The 16,207-nt window shown below is 37.7% G+C and overlaps 1 protein-coding gene across 2 annotated transcripts; it reads right to left on the reverse strand.

Annotated features, from left to right (window-relative positions):
• Positions 1-12,454: 12,454 nt before the first annotated feature.
• On the reverse strand, positions 12,455-15,481 carry LOC107713801 (transmembrane protein 74-like). Of its 2 annotated transcripts, none has more exons than XM_016519414.1 (2): positions 15,423-15,481; positions 12,455-14,219 (listed from the first exon to the last, which is right to left on the reverse strand). In XM_016519414.1, the coding sequence occupies exon 2, from the start codon at positions 14,164-14,166 to the stop codon at positions 13,324-13,326; it is 843 nt and encodes a 280-aa protein (XP_016374900.1). In that variant the 5' UTR covers positions 14,167-14,219; positions 15,423-15,481; the 3' UTR covers positions 12,455-13,323. The 2 variants fall into 2 exon arrangements, with proteins under 2 accessions (XP_016374900.1, XP_016374901.1); XM_016519415.1 differs by having other exon boundaries at positions 12,455-14,224; positions 15,423-15,446.
• Between the last annotated feature and the right edge of the window lie 726 nt (positions 15,482-16,207).

Raw genomic sequence — 16,207 nt, forward strand, 5'->3', positions numbered from 1 at the left:
AGTGACATTCAAAAGCATGAGTAATTTGGCACAATAAATGCCAGTGAACACTCTGTGCAAAGTAAAGTAAAGAGAGGTGCACGTCTAGTCTGCTGACTTTACTGCGAGCGATGGGTTCAGTAAAGGGAAAAAAATATATTATTTTGGCAAATCACTTTCAAATAAAATGTATTTAAAAATCCACGTCTGGCTGGATGTGAATATTACACTTTGCACTTGACCAATGCCAAAGCCTCAGTTGGTTCCAAAACCCCAGCAGGTGATTCTTTTACAGCCCAATATCAAATGAAAGTGTGGTGTTTTACACACAGAGGACTGTTGATATGGCCTGCTAATTTCCGAAACGGTCTGCTGCGTACCTTCATGATTTACACCCAACCGACATAATACAGTTTCACATCATTAATGTGTTGCGTTCACTTTGTCGTCTCTATGTCTCACTCAAAATATGGGAAATCTCTAAGACAAATAAAGGGAGAAGCTGCATGTCTTGACATCCTGTGAGGCAGCCGGTGATTGATGCATCCTGTTATTTATTGCCTTTTTTTTTTTTTGGAGTGATATTTAATGGCATTCAAAATGAGTGGATACAGTATGGAAGCCCATCTTCCTAAGAGTAAAAAAAGATAAAAAAAAAAAAAAGAGGTAATTGTGACTTTATATCTCACAATCTGACTTTGTTTCTCTGTTGTGACTTTATATCTAACAATTGAAACTTTATCTCACAATTTTGATTGTTTGCATAAATATGACTGTATAGCTAACAATTTACTTTTACTTTTACTTTTAGTCATTTAGCAGACGCTTTTATCCAAAGCGACTTACAAATAAGAAAAAGTAATTAAAACTAAAAGCTAAAACTCTATAAATACTATATATATACACACATTTAAGAAAATAAAAGAAATTAAATAAAAATGACAAATGCATACAACAACATTTCAAAACTAAAACATTTAAATGAAAACAAAAAAAATTAAGCTAAAAACAATTCAAAATATTAAAAGAACAAAAGGTATGAGTATAATAATGATTCTAACATAACACTAAACCAAACACCAAAAAACAACTACATATGTGTATGTACAGCCACACACATATACATATACATGTACATATATACAGTATAAATACATTAAATATATATATATATATTTTCATTTCCATTTTGTATGTTGAAGTACTGAAATAACTCAAATTAAATAAAAGTAAAACTTAAAAAGCCTATATAGACATAATAAAAAACTAATAAAATGACAACATTACTACAACTGTAACTAAAACTAAAATAGATAACTAATACAAATCAAAGTACATTAGTTCATCAGTAATCCTAAAAAAATAACACTGAGGCAAACACACATGCTAAAATAACAACAACTTACTGACACATAGTAAGAAATAGTTTATAAAAACCTGAAACAGAAGTGGAAAGAGGAGAGATAAAAAGCGATACTTATTAACAATTGTTTCTCGGTAGCACTTTATTTTACAGTTCTGTTTCGCATGTACATACAATGTACTTATTATATTCATTATAATAACTAGGTAATAGCTAAGTACTTACCCTGAACCTACCCCTAAACCTAACCTTAACCCATGTAGTTACCTTATACTACCCAGTAAGTTCTTGGGTAAGTACACATACTGTAAAATAAAGTGTAACCTGTATCTCTATACCTCACAATTTGACTATATCTTACAATTTAACTTTGTTTCTCATTATTGTGACAACAATAGCAACTTATATCTCACAGTTTTGTATATTTTTGCATAATTTCAACTATATTTCTTGTGATTATGACTTTATTTCTATAGCAACTTATCACAAATATGACTATTTTTCATAACTGAGTTTGACTAATTGCAACTTATATCTCATAATTTTGACTATATGTTTGCATAATTTCAACTTTTTATCGACCAGTTGTCTTTATGTCTCACAATTTAATTATGTATAATAATTGTGACTCACAATTGCAGCTGATATAGCACAACTTTGACTATTTGCATAACTGTGATTGTATTTCTCACATTTGTTAAATTATATCTCACAATTGCAATTTCATTTTTCAAAAAATGTAATATCTCAAATTGTGACTATTTTTCACAGCTGTAACTTTCTTATTTCTTACCTCACAAGTACCCTTTTAATTTTTCTTTCTTTTTTTTTAACTCTAAGGCAACCAAACAGGCTTCCATAATTCAGCAATTTGTCAGATTACCCTATAAGTACATACAACTGCATCTTGCATAGTGACAGGATGTAGTTTGGACTTTTTTTTTTTTTTGTAATCCCTATAGACAATCAGTTTCTCAGCTGTGGATGGTTAAAACCCACTGTCATTTTAGTGCCCCAAACACCCTCAAACTTTTGTTACAGCCCCTAAATCTGCATGAGCTCTCACTTTTACAATTAGGTAATCTCATTATGGCTTGCAATGACCTCATAGTTGTTGACAAGGGCCCTTTCATTAGTAACGCCGTTTCAGTAAGCATTAGCCAAGTCAAGTTTTATTACATTCCTGATGGCTTCTACCTCACAGCTAGTATAAATATTATTTATTATCCACTTTTCACTGCATTTTCATAATTTATGAGCTTGCAAGTGAGCGCCAGCCTGAATTGTGAGGCCCTCTGTTATTTTGCACAACAGATAATCAATTTCATTAAGCAGTGTCAGGGTAAATCGGCTTGAAATCTGATCATTACATGTAAGTGAAACTTATATGATTTTTTACAATGCTGTGAATATTGATTTTTCATCTGCTCTCCTCCAAAGCCTATTAGAGACTATCTCCAAAAGAAGAAAGAAGCATTTATCAAACCTCATTGATTACAATCTGGCAACACGCAAAGGTTGATATTTGGACAAAATACCTTTGGAAACATCACATTTTAATGCAGGCGGGTGGGCGAATGTGGGTTTATGTCTCTTTATTTCTCTATGCAAACTCAGCGTTATTAGACAGTTGCTCTCGAATACATATTTAAAAGCGATGGAACGAATCCTCTGCAAACTACTACTTCCCACTGGGTGAAGGGGTTCAGGTGGAGGGCAGCCCAGTATTAGCGGTGCCCCGCGGTCAAGGAGACGGCCTGATGGATGGGACACATTAAAGGTGTCTGGCCCCAGCAGCCCTGGAACAGAGGAACCACAACACAACTGGTACAGACCTCAAGCTCAAAAATATGGCTGAGATGTCAACAGATTATGACCTCTCCTGTCCTGGGCCACAATTCTTGCTGTGATTTCAAATAAAGGCATCAACTTCTCCAAGTGGGGTTGGGATGGTTGCTTCACAGTTAAGATGAAGATAGGAAGCAGGTGGGCTGTGTGTGGATGCCAACAAGACCCTCTAGTCAGGTAGCCGAAGGAGGAGGGATATCGTTGTGGTACAGTTGGCTGACAGCTCGTGGGGCCCTTATTGAAAAATCAATGTCCATTTGTGCGTCCAGCTCACCTGGCTGACTGCCAGCTTGCCTGAAGTCACCTAATGAAGCCTGATCCCGTTACCTGATTCCTCATTCGCTGTGTCAAAGTGACTTTTGTGGCTGAAGTCATCCCTTTAGTTTCTTCTCCTCCTCTATCCCGAGGATCGAATGCATTTTCCAGTCCATTCCGCTGTGTGCGAGTATGTGTGGAATACATGAGATCTGTCTGTGGGACAGCAAAAATACTCGATCAACACAGTACTGATATGTCATGCTGTGAACATCAGTCAGAACATACCGCAAACTGTAAAAGAGCACTGTTTGTTCTAAAATGCTATTTATCATCCTAATTCCTTAATCTATGCAAATATTTTTAAGGAACACTATGTAGCAGTGCTGCAAATCATGTTTTCACGTTTCTTAAAAAGAAAACTTTAATCTTAATAGGTTTTTGAGATTCTCCCAACACAAATTAGCCTCCCATCCAGATGATTTAATCTAATCTGGACTAAGTGAATGACATTCACATTTATATTCACATTCATGATAGGTCAATAATGATTTTTCCTATATTTTTGAGAAAGAAATATAGCCTGTGCAAAAGAAACAAAACAACAACCATTTTTTTCCATTCCATTTTCCCCTATGTTTTTCTTATTCCAATTCCATTCCATTTATTATTTGATAAATGGAATTTTTTTTTGCAAAAAATAAAATAAAATAAACTTTTGGCTTTTAGACTTTTCACAGTTTTCACAGCTTTTTTGTATAGTTTATAGCAATAAAATGTTACATTTATGTATGTGTGTATTATTTTTTTATTTTTACTGTACCAGCCTTTATGAGTATGAAGTACTTCGACACATGCAAACTATGATTGCGATACTTCACTTAACCTGCTGAGAACAGCGCGGAGTTGCATAATCCTATTATTGTTTCAAGTTGTACAAACACTGGTACGAGTATGTGAGACATAAAGGCAAAAAACAATTCATATCCAAGGCTTAGGTACAACACAACGCGGTAAGTTGCAAGCTCTTTTATTTACTCTAAAAGCCCAGACTAATAAGACTCATTTGTTCGAGAATCAAAATACACTGATAGCACCGTGACTTTTGAATCTCTAAAAAGAACCAAATCGTTTGGTAAATCGGGCTACACTTGTTGTGCTGTATGTTTTAAATTCATTATAATGAACATCGTTATGGGCCCCTCTCAACCTCTGCGCCCTATGCACTCTGTCCCCCTTTGATGATTAAGAATTAAGTGGAAATATGGAGAGACTTGGAGGGATATGATTGAGGTGCCTTGCAAGCCCGATTCAAACGAACATTGCCTGAACGTGCGTCACAGCGCCATGTGTCAGCAAGTAGGCTGACCACTTGGCCGTATCTCCGACTACACTTATATTTTAATTGACATTCATATGCAGCAACAGTGAATGTAGTCTTATTCCACACTTAGTCCTTTAGAGTTTATGGTGCCCTTGCAAACTGGAAAAGAGGACCGAGCTGGTTTAAACACTCATTTGACCTACACTTGTATCTGCGTGACTCTTTAAAAATCCCACCTGCATCCGTCAGACATCACATCCACCCTCTGTTCAAAGTGAGAGGATCAAAGTGTCCTGTCTGCCCCCTGCCGTTTCCTCTTCTCCTCCATCAGGCCGCCGTTGAGGGGTACAGCACGCCGTTGGCATATAATGTAATTTGGTTGATTAAAAGAAAACATTAACGCACTACCTTATTGAATTTGACGGCACGTACAGAACCGGATCTTTGCTGGCCACTCTCTTTTATTGGCTGGGATAAAGGGGATCACGTCATCCTCATCCTCCCCAACACACACACAAAGATCGAGCCTCAGACAAATCTTAGCAGAGAGGACGTCGGTCAGGACGGAGATTTGTTTAGCTCACCCCTTCGACCGCCCAACCCTTCCATCGCAAACTGAACTTCTGCCAACCTTGAGCCAAGTGGAGAAGGCAGAAGAACCCTCCGGTTTGGCATGGTCAGACAAATGAGGGAGTCCTTTTATTTATCTCTAAAAAAGGCTGGTGACTCATAGCCTCTTTACTCATTGCTTTCTCACCTCAGTGACTCATTCATTGTTCTAAGAGAGTCTGGAACAAGTGGGACAAGAAAGAGATGGGTTAAACACCAAACACCTGTCAGTTCACTCCATAGTGCACCAAGTACCCGCACTCCCTCTTCCATTCGTCTGATTTATCATCCGTACTGTCTCGAGAGCAATCATCATCAAACACTCTCAAAGCTGTCAGTGGCGGGACTCTTCTGGGAGTGATGCAGCACATCAGACCAGCTGTACTAACCAATAACAAATGAGACTTAGTAGGGATTTGCATTAAGCTCATGCTGTCAATCAAAAACAGACTCTTTTTTCTCAGTGGAGCTCTGGTAGACATGAATTATCATTCCTAATGTCAGTTTTCATCAGTTTTGCTATTACAGAGATGATATTCATTGCTAATTGTCTGCCTTGCATTAATTTAGGTTAAGTATTGAATTTCATCCATCCATCCATTTTCCAAACCCATTGTCTTATGTAGGAGCTTAGAATTGGATTTCAGTTATTATTTAATATTGTATTTTATTATATAATGGAGAAAGTTGTGTGTATGTAGATTTTTTTTTTTTCATGATGGTCCATTGTCCTGAAGCTTGGTGGATCATTTATCCTGCACGAATAGCTAATGGCCAATTTGAGTAAATGATTGCTTGATTAATTAATTGGTGGTCATATCACAGACAGGTCATGTTCATGCAAAAATACCAACTGTTCTCATGGAATTTCAAATTTATGATCAAATTAATCCTTTAACATTCAGTTGTGGTAATGGAATCTGTTTCTGGTTACATAAAACTTACAGGGATAGTTGACCCAAAAATGTAGATTCTGTAACAATTTACTCATTGATGTCATTGCAAATCTGTATGACTTTATGTTTTGATGAATGTTCCTGCTTCTGATTTCTGTACAAAGAAAAACATTACCAGGGGCTTCCAAACAAAGACATAAAACCAATTTATTGATGCTCCAAGTTTGAAATTGCACACTCAAAAATAGAATTTGAGAGTTATGGCAGAAGGCAGTATTTCTAGAACATCTCATTTATTCGTCCACTAAAAGAAAGAAACTCATACAGGTATGAAACCATACAAGTTAAAAGTAGATAATTCTCCTGAATTGAATTGTTTCAAAGCAGCTTCACAGTAATAAACAAGAATGTAGTAGACAGTCTCCTCAAGTGTCTCATTCCCTGGGTCATAGTTGCTACAGCAGGTATTCAGAGGCTTGAGGGGAGGAGTAAGAATATAGTGTCAATCAGGAAAAACCAGGAAGGGTGCTTCCCGTTTCCAGCCAAAAGTTTATCAATGATGTCAGGTCAAATCCATCTTCTCTGTCACTTGCAACTGAATTATTACTTTACTGGCTTCTTTTACATAGAGCATGTTTGCACATATTCCTTTCTCTTCCTCTGAAGATTATGATTTTAGTTTGTGTCCGTGTGTGTGCGCGAGGCAAAGAGAAGTTGGGAAGATATATAAGGAGATGAAGGAGTGTGTGTGTGTGTGTGTGTGTGTGTGTGTGTGGGTGTGTGTGATATGTACACATTCTTTTGGCACATGCATGTGACAAATGTGTCCGTTGTCCGGGATGATGAAAAGGAACATTTTTCCTTTTTTTCCATTTTTATTTGTAAGTTTAACATCCACATAATTTATTACATGACTTAAAATGACTTATTTCACCAACCGAAAGCATGTTCATCATGGAACAAGTGTATTCAATTCACTTTCAATGTGTTAACTCAACTCAAAATATATAGACAAAACTAATAACAATTGACTCAGTAGATAGACTGGTGTGTCTCTCTGTATTTTGAAGTCATTCACTAAGAAATACACAATTTGTCCGTTGTTCTCCTGCTGTGTTTACAGTAGCCACTGACAGGGCCAGAAAGAGTCCGGCTCCAAGGTTAAGAGTGATGACAGCACACAGCATTAGGTCTTGGTGCAGCTGAGAAACTCGAGAAAGGCCCAAATACGATCGTTCACCAGTGATTGCCGCAAACGGTCCTCTCCACTCCACAGATAACCGAGGGGGAGGAGCGGAGAGGCAGGGCTTGAGCAAGATCACATCAGGGCATCATATACCTTGTCAACATCACCACTAAACAAAACACGACGGAGCAGTAATCCTTGACACGGTGCGCAAGCCTGACATGCAAACAAAAGACGCCTTGATCCTTGTGATACGTGAGAGGAAACCCTCGTTCCACATGCCTGCTGGTCTGTTACCCTTTAGCAGCTATTGACGGGAATAAATAATTCAACTCTTTGTTTGTAGCTCCATTGAGGGTTCTTGTGGTGGAGAGAAACACTTGATGCAACACAAGCGATCCTAAATAAAGCCTGAGCACGGAGTTGCGAGGTCAGGTCACCTCTCTTGCATGCATGTGTTTGTGTTTTATAACAAGATCAACGGAAAAAGTTGTTGTGCAGTTACATGGGCTACGTGTAATGAGGCCTTTTTACAGATTTATAAGCGGAAAGCGTTTAAAGCTGTTTGTTTGCATTGGCTATGTCTGATATGATTAATAGGCTACAATGCTTGCATGCAAAAACTTCCTTGCGAAACTGAATTCTTTCGGAAAAAAATGTGTTAATCTAAAATCTGCTATTGCAGAGTTCTCCACATGGGAGGGAAATAAAATGTCTGTAAACTGATAACAGAGAGGATATGATACCACCATGCAATTTATGAAATCAATTAAGCTGTGAATCTGGGGTAAATTATAGATCCAGCACTCTGCTTATGCAGATCTAAAGGTGCCACCTGCTGGTCGTTAGTGAGAACTACATTAAAATGATTAGGCGAATTTTATTTGAATATATTAAAATACGGTCCTGGTTATATGCAGTTTTAATGGAATTTAGGTTATAACTTTAATTAAGTAATAATAACCTTTATTTAGAATAGACCTGACACTGAGATATGTTTAAGAACATTCTATTGCAAGTGTTGATTGTCCTATGTATAGGATGTGCTGCTTATTTTTGTTAATTATCTTGTAAATAGTCTGACCAGAGAAACCAATTCCAGGTTATTTTGATCCTTGAAGGTCTTCTGAAGAAAATCATATCCATATAAAAAAGCGAAATTGAAAAAAGAAAAGATTTCTTCACATTCCAGGTAAGAAAGCACAGAGAAAATTAACAGCATTTTAACTCTGTTTGCCATCTGTTTGCTTTTGTTTCTTCTTATTTACTCCACAGCAGATACCAAACACTCAGTGCAAATGAAATGTGACAAAGGCAATCATTTCCGGATGCTCTCCGAGTTCTCTTCAGTGTTGACATGGAAGGGCATTATTTTCACCCGATTTAGTCTGATCTAAACAGACTATTATTTTCTTCACAGCCTTCTTTTGCCAGGACAGACCACAATGAGCCGTTCCGGAGACACTAGCCTCTGCAGCCGACTGGCATCCTTTTCTAATATGTATAACAATCCATCTTGAAAAGCAAGCATGCTGCACTTTTCTGGGTAAGCTTGGACAGTGAAAGTCAGTTTAGATGAGAAATGATGCAGCTAAAGCACACCTGTCTTTAACGTTTATTAAATTCTAAAACCCTGATTATCTTCTTCAGGTTTTTCAGTATCTGAAGGCTCTAAATTTTGTAGAATTTTAAATCTCTAAGAATAGGAATGCAGTTCCCCAAGCTAAAACGTTAGAAAGAGAGAGCAAAATACTTATTATTCAAGACAGCATTCTAAAATGTCATTGGTTGCTATTTTACGTGGCATATATGATGACAGACTCCTAATGATACTATTTGGAGACTTTTAATGCAAGTGGGACAACATGATTGTCTTTGCTGACTCACTTTTACTTGGACAATACTTGAAAGCAAACTTGAAACCCTTCAAATGTGATTTCTCCATTTTGCAATTGAATCTACATTGTTTATCCAGACAGGTAGAAACCTCTCCGAGCCAAAGAGGCCCCTCAGAGATTTCCCTTGGGCTTTTAGAAGCATCCTTATTTTGTTTCTTCTTATTTACTCCACAGCAGATACCAAACACTCAGTGCAAATGAAATGTGACAAAGGCAATCATTTCCGGATGCTCTCCGAGTTCTCTTCAGTGTTGACATGGAAGGGCATTATTTTCACCCGATTTAGTCTGATCTAAACAGACTATTATTTTCTTCACAGCCTTCTTTTGCCAGGACAGACCACAATGAGCCGTTCCGGAGACACTAGCCTCTGCAGCCGACTGGCATCCTTTTCTAATATGTATAACAATCCATCTTGAAAAGCAAGCATGCTGCACTTTTCTGGGTAAGCTTGGACAGTGAAAGTCAGTTTAGATGAGAAATGATGCAGCTAAAGCACACCTGTCTTTAACGTTTATTAAATTCTAAAACCCTGATTATCTTCTTCAGGTTTTTCAGTATCTGAAGGCTCTAAATTTTGTAGAATTTTAAATCTCTAAGAATAGGAATGCAGTTCCCCAAGCTAAAACGTTAGAAAGAGAGAGCAAAATACTTATTATTCAAGACAGCATTCTAAAATGTCATTGGTTGCTATTTTACGTGGCATATATGATGACAGACTCCTAATGATACTATTTGGAGACTTTTAATGCAAGTGGGACAACATGATTGTCTTTGCTGACTCACTTTTACTTGGACAATACTTGAAAGCAAACTTGAAACCCTTCAAATGTGATTTCTCCATTTTGCAATTGAATCTACATTGTTTATCCAGACAGGTAGAAACCTCTCCGAGCCAAAGAGGCCCCTCAGAGATTTCCCTTGGGCTTTTAGAAGCATCCTTATTCCACCTCATAATGACAAATGCTTCAGGCTAATAGAGCTGATGGGAGAAACTAATCTAGGTGCTAACGTAGAGTGCAGGGGAACATAGTTCCATTTCAGCTAAAGAGCTTAAAGGATTGAATTTACATTACAAAGAGATAGCAAGTCTAATGTTAATAAACCTTGGTAAGCCATACAAATACCTACATTGTGCTGCTCCTAAAAATAATGCTGAGGAAATGCAGCCAAGCGTTGGGGTCAGATCCCTAAGGTTGTCTCAGTAGAGTGCTCTTCTTAGAAATCAATACCACTGGACAATTCCTACAGGGTTTCCAAGGGAACAAGTACACACACTTTAACCTTACATCAAATACTGGAGCATTTCTGTAGGAACAAGTGGCAACCCTGCGCTAGCGAATGAGGGGATGGGACTAGATGACTAAAAGCTTCCAGCGAGGTTAATGTGTTCCATCTTGAGAAGCTGAAGTTTACAACAAACAACTGCACAAAAACGTCTCTATTGGAAATGCTTAAAGTGCTTAAAGGGGTCATATGATGTTGCTAAAAAGAACATTATTTTGTGTATTTGGTGTAATGCAATGTGTTTATGCGGTTTAAGATTAAAAAAACACATTATTTTCCACACACTGTACATTATTGTTTCTCCTCTATGCCCCGCCTTTCTGAAACGCGTCTAGTCTTTGCAACTTTACAGATCTTCTTTATGGACCCAGAGCTTGTAACACTCCAAAGAGAAAGGAAAAATTGAAATCGCATCATATGACCCCTTTAAGTTGGTTCAATTTGTCCGTAAAGTCTGCAGTGCTAAGCACTTTTTCCAGAAAAACCCTCATTCTCTGTAATGATGTATGATCTTGGAGAAAGTAAGAGAACCCAGGTTTCTTCTTTAGAACATATGGCTGATGGAGGCAAGCTGTCATGGAAGTCACATACTAGGTGTCCCCTTACATGACATTGTGGTTTGAAATGAATAGCATTGCTATTTTCAGCATTCCTACCATTGACATGCTGGACTTCAGAAACACGATTTGTATTACAGTAGGCCTACCTAGGGTGCAGAGAGTGGTTAAGGGAGCGAATTACTTTGTTTCTAAATAGAACTGTAAATAGAACAAATAAAAATGCGTCAAAATGTGCAAATGGTAAATTGTACATTTGTTTGTCAAAAATAATAGAGTTATGTGTTAAATACTTACCGCGGGCCAAATTCTAATAGAAAGCTCGCTAACTGTTAGGGTTACATCACAGGCGAACATGACTTCTGTTAGCGTCTATTTTGTAATCTGTAAATGTGTGCTTTGACTAATCATACAGTCGGTCTCAAATATGTGTAAATGGTTAGTTTAACATTCGTTCGTGAAAAAATAAAGACAGCCATGCTTTATATAAATTCCACACACCAAACTAAACTAGAAAGCATGTGATACTGTTGTTATTATGGTTATCTTCAACAGGCAAACACGACTCGTTAGCGTTTATTCTGTGACGGGTAAAAATATGCACTCTGGCTAACTGCTCCATTTACATGCTACCTTCAAATCAGCTCATTAAAAGTCATTCTATTAACTATCTATCTATTTCTAATTTCCCTTTGAGACGCCCGGTAGGACCGTCCTAGATAATGTGGGCAATTACCAGTGACTCATCTCTTATAGGCCTTAAATTTGGATCTCACTCATTGTGAGAAAGATGTTATGCACAAAGTAATTTTCCTGTAAAATTGCAACATCCATTAGGCTATATCACAGTCAGTCTGATACGTATACATTGCTTTTTATGTTATTGATAAATTTGAAGCATCTACGCTGCTTTAGTGCTTGATAACTCATAATATACAGTGAAAACAACAGAAAGTTAAGTAGAGTTTAAAGCTAAAATATATTTAGAAGAAGTCTCAATGGAACTACTTATGATCAGCCACTGTTTTAGAGACAGACCTTTGATTCAGTCTTCTTTTTTCTTTGTGATGGAATCTCAAAAATATGCACAAAACCATTTAGGAGTCAGACAGCAGATTCATGATCATAAATGTCAAATTCAGGTTTTAAATGGTCACACTTATTGCAGTCAAATACAAGCTAATGATTTATCACAAGCAATTACACACAATCAAGAATATAATTTTATTTTCATATCAGAAAGTGAGTTGTAAGTTATGAGTTTTATGAACTGTCATTAATCATCAGAGTATGCACTGACACCGATATGTATTTGATATTGTAAGTCTTATGATAAATCCTGTGAGCGCAGACATTTTTTTTCCATTTGTGTCAATATCTTGTTACATACTGAGAGCCTATAGGTTCAACTGTGTGTATAAGTGAAGATACAATAGTTATGCTTTGCTCTCAGAGATGGATTTAAATTTCCAAAAGATAGCAAATCATTGTGTGGCAGCTTCCTCCATTAAATATTTATAAAATATTTTAGCGCTTGGTGAGGGGGGCGAGAGTGTTAGATTTCTGCATGGCCCATTCCACACATGAACTAACAATATGAGAAAATAATGGCAAAAACATCCCAATTATATGCTGGCATTTTCTCAGTGCTTTCTCAATGCTTTCTGAGGATCTGAAGTGCTCTAAACCAGAAACTGTAGCCCTAAATCAGTCTAAATACCATGATGAAAGGGCTGAAGTGGAAACATTTCAGTATTCTGAAAGAGTAAGAAAGAGGCAGTAGGATTGTCAGTATTAGCAGCAGGTTTCTGTACAACAGAACTAATTTCTTTTAGATCTCTCATTTTCAGCTTGGAAAGTAAGGCTTTGAATACTATGAGCAACTTAATTTAACTTCCTGACACACAACCTTAAGTTTCTAACCTGTCTTGCTTTATGATTAATAAATGATATTATGCTGTGTATTTCTGAAGCCTGAGAAATCTGTTATCCGATATTATGTTTTTTTCTGCATCAGTAAGCAATTGTCACTGATACAAGGTTGAAAAACAAGCTCTTTTGGCCATGCTGGAAAGGTTAATGTTATGTTGGCAGTCCAATGGAGATAAATGGAGAAAACAGTCAACTAATGGCATTGCCATTCTCTTCCTCGACCAAACTACGTGGTGGCGATGAGCGGCTGGGACTTGATCTTGTTCTTAAATTAATCGAACCGTAAAGCTTTGCAGAGTGCTTCGAATAAGCAAAGGCTTTCCTCCTGTACATCTCACCCTTCCACATTGAAATCATAAGCAAAGTGGATAGCACCACTCCGCCTAAGGTGAGAAAGCAAAGGCCGGCAATAACGCACTTGTCAAGGTGCGCGCCTATCCTGGCGCTCTCGTTCTCGAGTCTTTCCATTTCACGTGCGGAGACGTTGTCGGGGTTCACTCTGACGTCACGAGGGACCGTGTATGATATGATCACCAGTGAAATCCCGGTGATGAGGAACGTGACTGCACTGATGAATCCGTAATCCACGGATTTCCCCGAACTCTCTGAGCTGAGGTCGACGTCAGACATCAGCGACAACTCCTGGAGGCCCTCGGGACGGATTTCGCTTGAGGAGTCATGGAATGAAGTTGCACGGTGAGCGCTTTTCTCACTCGTGTCTGGGGTGGCCAACCTGAGATTGACGTTTTCATCGATGTAAGTGAACGAGGTCTCCAGCTCCTCGTCACAACACACCCTGACCTTCTTTAGGGGCTGATGCCGGTGCTGGCCATGTTGTCCTCTGACGGGAGCCGTCCTTGGTACTGAATTACACTGTCCCTCCCAGGCAGGCGCCTTCAGAGTGGGAGAAGCTTCTTCCACTGAACTGCTTAGCCTGTGAACATGAAGTGGACTTGAAGACCAATCCAGTACTCTGGGAGGATCAGGTCTTCCCCCTCTATTATCTATGTAGAGTAACTCCACCGAGGCCATCAGATCCACTCCCACGGATCACTTTGGTTTCTTGCCGCATCAAGCCATCCACACTATACTTATAAACACATAAATTACATAAGCCATAAGCCATCCACGCTATACCTTTAAACATATAAATTACAATCAACAATCATTTTTTGTTTAATTCCTGCTTTTGACACAATGATAACTAATTAGCATACTGCAGCAAAAACATTATGAATATTTTAATAATAATCATTTAAGATCACAGATGGCCGCACAGTTGTTGTTGTTTACCTTTGTTGCATATTACAATTAAAATTCTTATTTGCTCTTGACAAACTACTGTATGTCTATTATGAAATACTATATGACAAGCATTTGTTTACACATCTCACTGGAATTTACTCTGAAATTTCTCAAATCCTAGACATAGTTGCCACATGACCAAATTTACACTTGTATACAACGTGTTAGTGGATTTTGCCTTTGTAGGTCAGTCTAGTGTACTATAGCATGTGTCCCTGATTTCAAGCACAACTCTGACTCAAGCGTACTATTTACTGCTCTAACCCATTTATGCACACTACAATGGTCTAGCAACAGTTAATGACTGTATTTGAACGAAATCCTTTGCCTCTTTATTGAAAGACGATTAAAGTTACTGATTAGCCCTACTTCTTCACTATCCAATTAGCAAAGCAATCCGTATAAAACACAAGATTAGCTATAAGTCCCTTTAAAACGCATGGCTCGTGGTCGATATAGGAACTACACTTCACAGCAGAGATCGAAATCATGATACATTTTAACGACCGATATAAGTACTTTTACATGTAAGTGTTCCAATAACCAATATCCATATTATTTTTAATTTATGTCTTTATATTTATGCAAAGTGGTTTGGAATCTATGTAAATCATTCTCATCTTTACAATTAATATTAAAGAAACAACAATCGATCAACTGGAAAAGTGTGAATGTCAGTATAAAAATGTGTCACTGATTATTGGTCTATATACAGTATAATCGAGAAAAAAATGACAATAAAGTCATCCTACAAATCATCAGCGATAACTAACACGACACACAATAGCTAAACTGGTATACGATGGGCACATATACAGTAGTTCTGGCATGAGTCCATTAGACTGCATTGTTACACTCATCAATAGGTCATAGAATATCCCGTAGAGAAAGCGGCACAATCAGGACACATTCCGCATCTCACTCTATTTAGACGCCAATTACACATTATTTGTTTGGTAGAAACAAATGTTCTTGGATAATACCTCCTCGTTTGATGAACATTTTGGCCTCCCGGCTGCTGCTCTCCGCCGTTCTCCCTCCCACGCTCCGTTTTAACGATGAACTGAGCTCCTGATTGCCAAATTACTAATTCTACTATGGCAAAGACCTATTTATGAATATTCATTAGGTAGTGATGACGTTCCCCGGTAAACTTCCTATAAGAAAGTGCTTGAGTATGAATATTAATAAGATCGCGCTGGCGTCCCTTAGTTGCCGTCCAATAGCGAATGCCTGCTCATTTAATTTTAATTAGGTGTCGCTGACGTTACTTGCGAAAGTTCCAATGGCGAAGCAACGGGTTATGAATATTAAGTTCAGCCTTCGCCATAGTGAGATTTGTAAATTCTCCTCCGGTAGCTACGCCTCGATGATTTACATCACTCTTATGTTTTCAAATAAATCATAAGAGATTTAAAACTGTATTGGAACCATGGGAAATGAAGTTGTCGGAAGCGAAAAGTAATTATTTTCTGGACAAACAAATCACCAGCGTATGACTGAAAACTGCAGCCTGGAGACATACTACGACCAGTAAGGAGCAGCGACTGTGCTAAACCACACCCATTCTACACCATCTGCTCTGTGGTCCTTTCAAAGCTTGAAAGATTACTGGTCAGTTTGAGGTTTGTATAATCTATTTTTAATTTACACAACCAGCCTATACCAGACCATTTTCTTTAAAATGACCATTTATTACTACCATCAATAGATAACATCAATAAATAAGTTTTATTTTTAATATAGGCTACTATTCTGTGGTAATTAA

The sequence above is a fragment of the Sinocyclocheilus rhinocerous genome, unplaced genomic scaffold (assembly GCF_001515625.1).
Source record: "Sinocyclocheilus rhinocerous isolate Xijiao unplaced genomic scaffold, SAMN03320098_v1.1 scaffold779, whole genome shotgun sequence".
NCBI classification, from domain to species: domain Eukaryota; kingdom Metazoa; phylum Chordata; class Actinopteri; order Cypriniformes; family Cyprinidae; genus Sinocyclocheilus; species Sinocyclocheilus rhinocerous.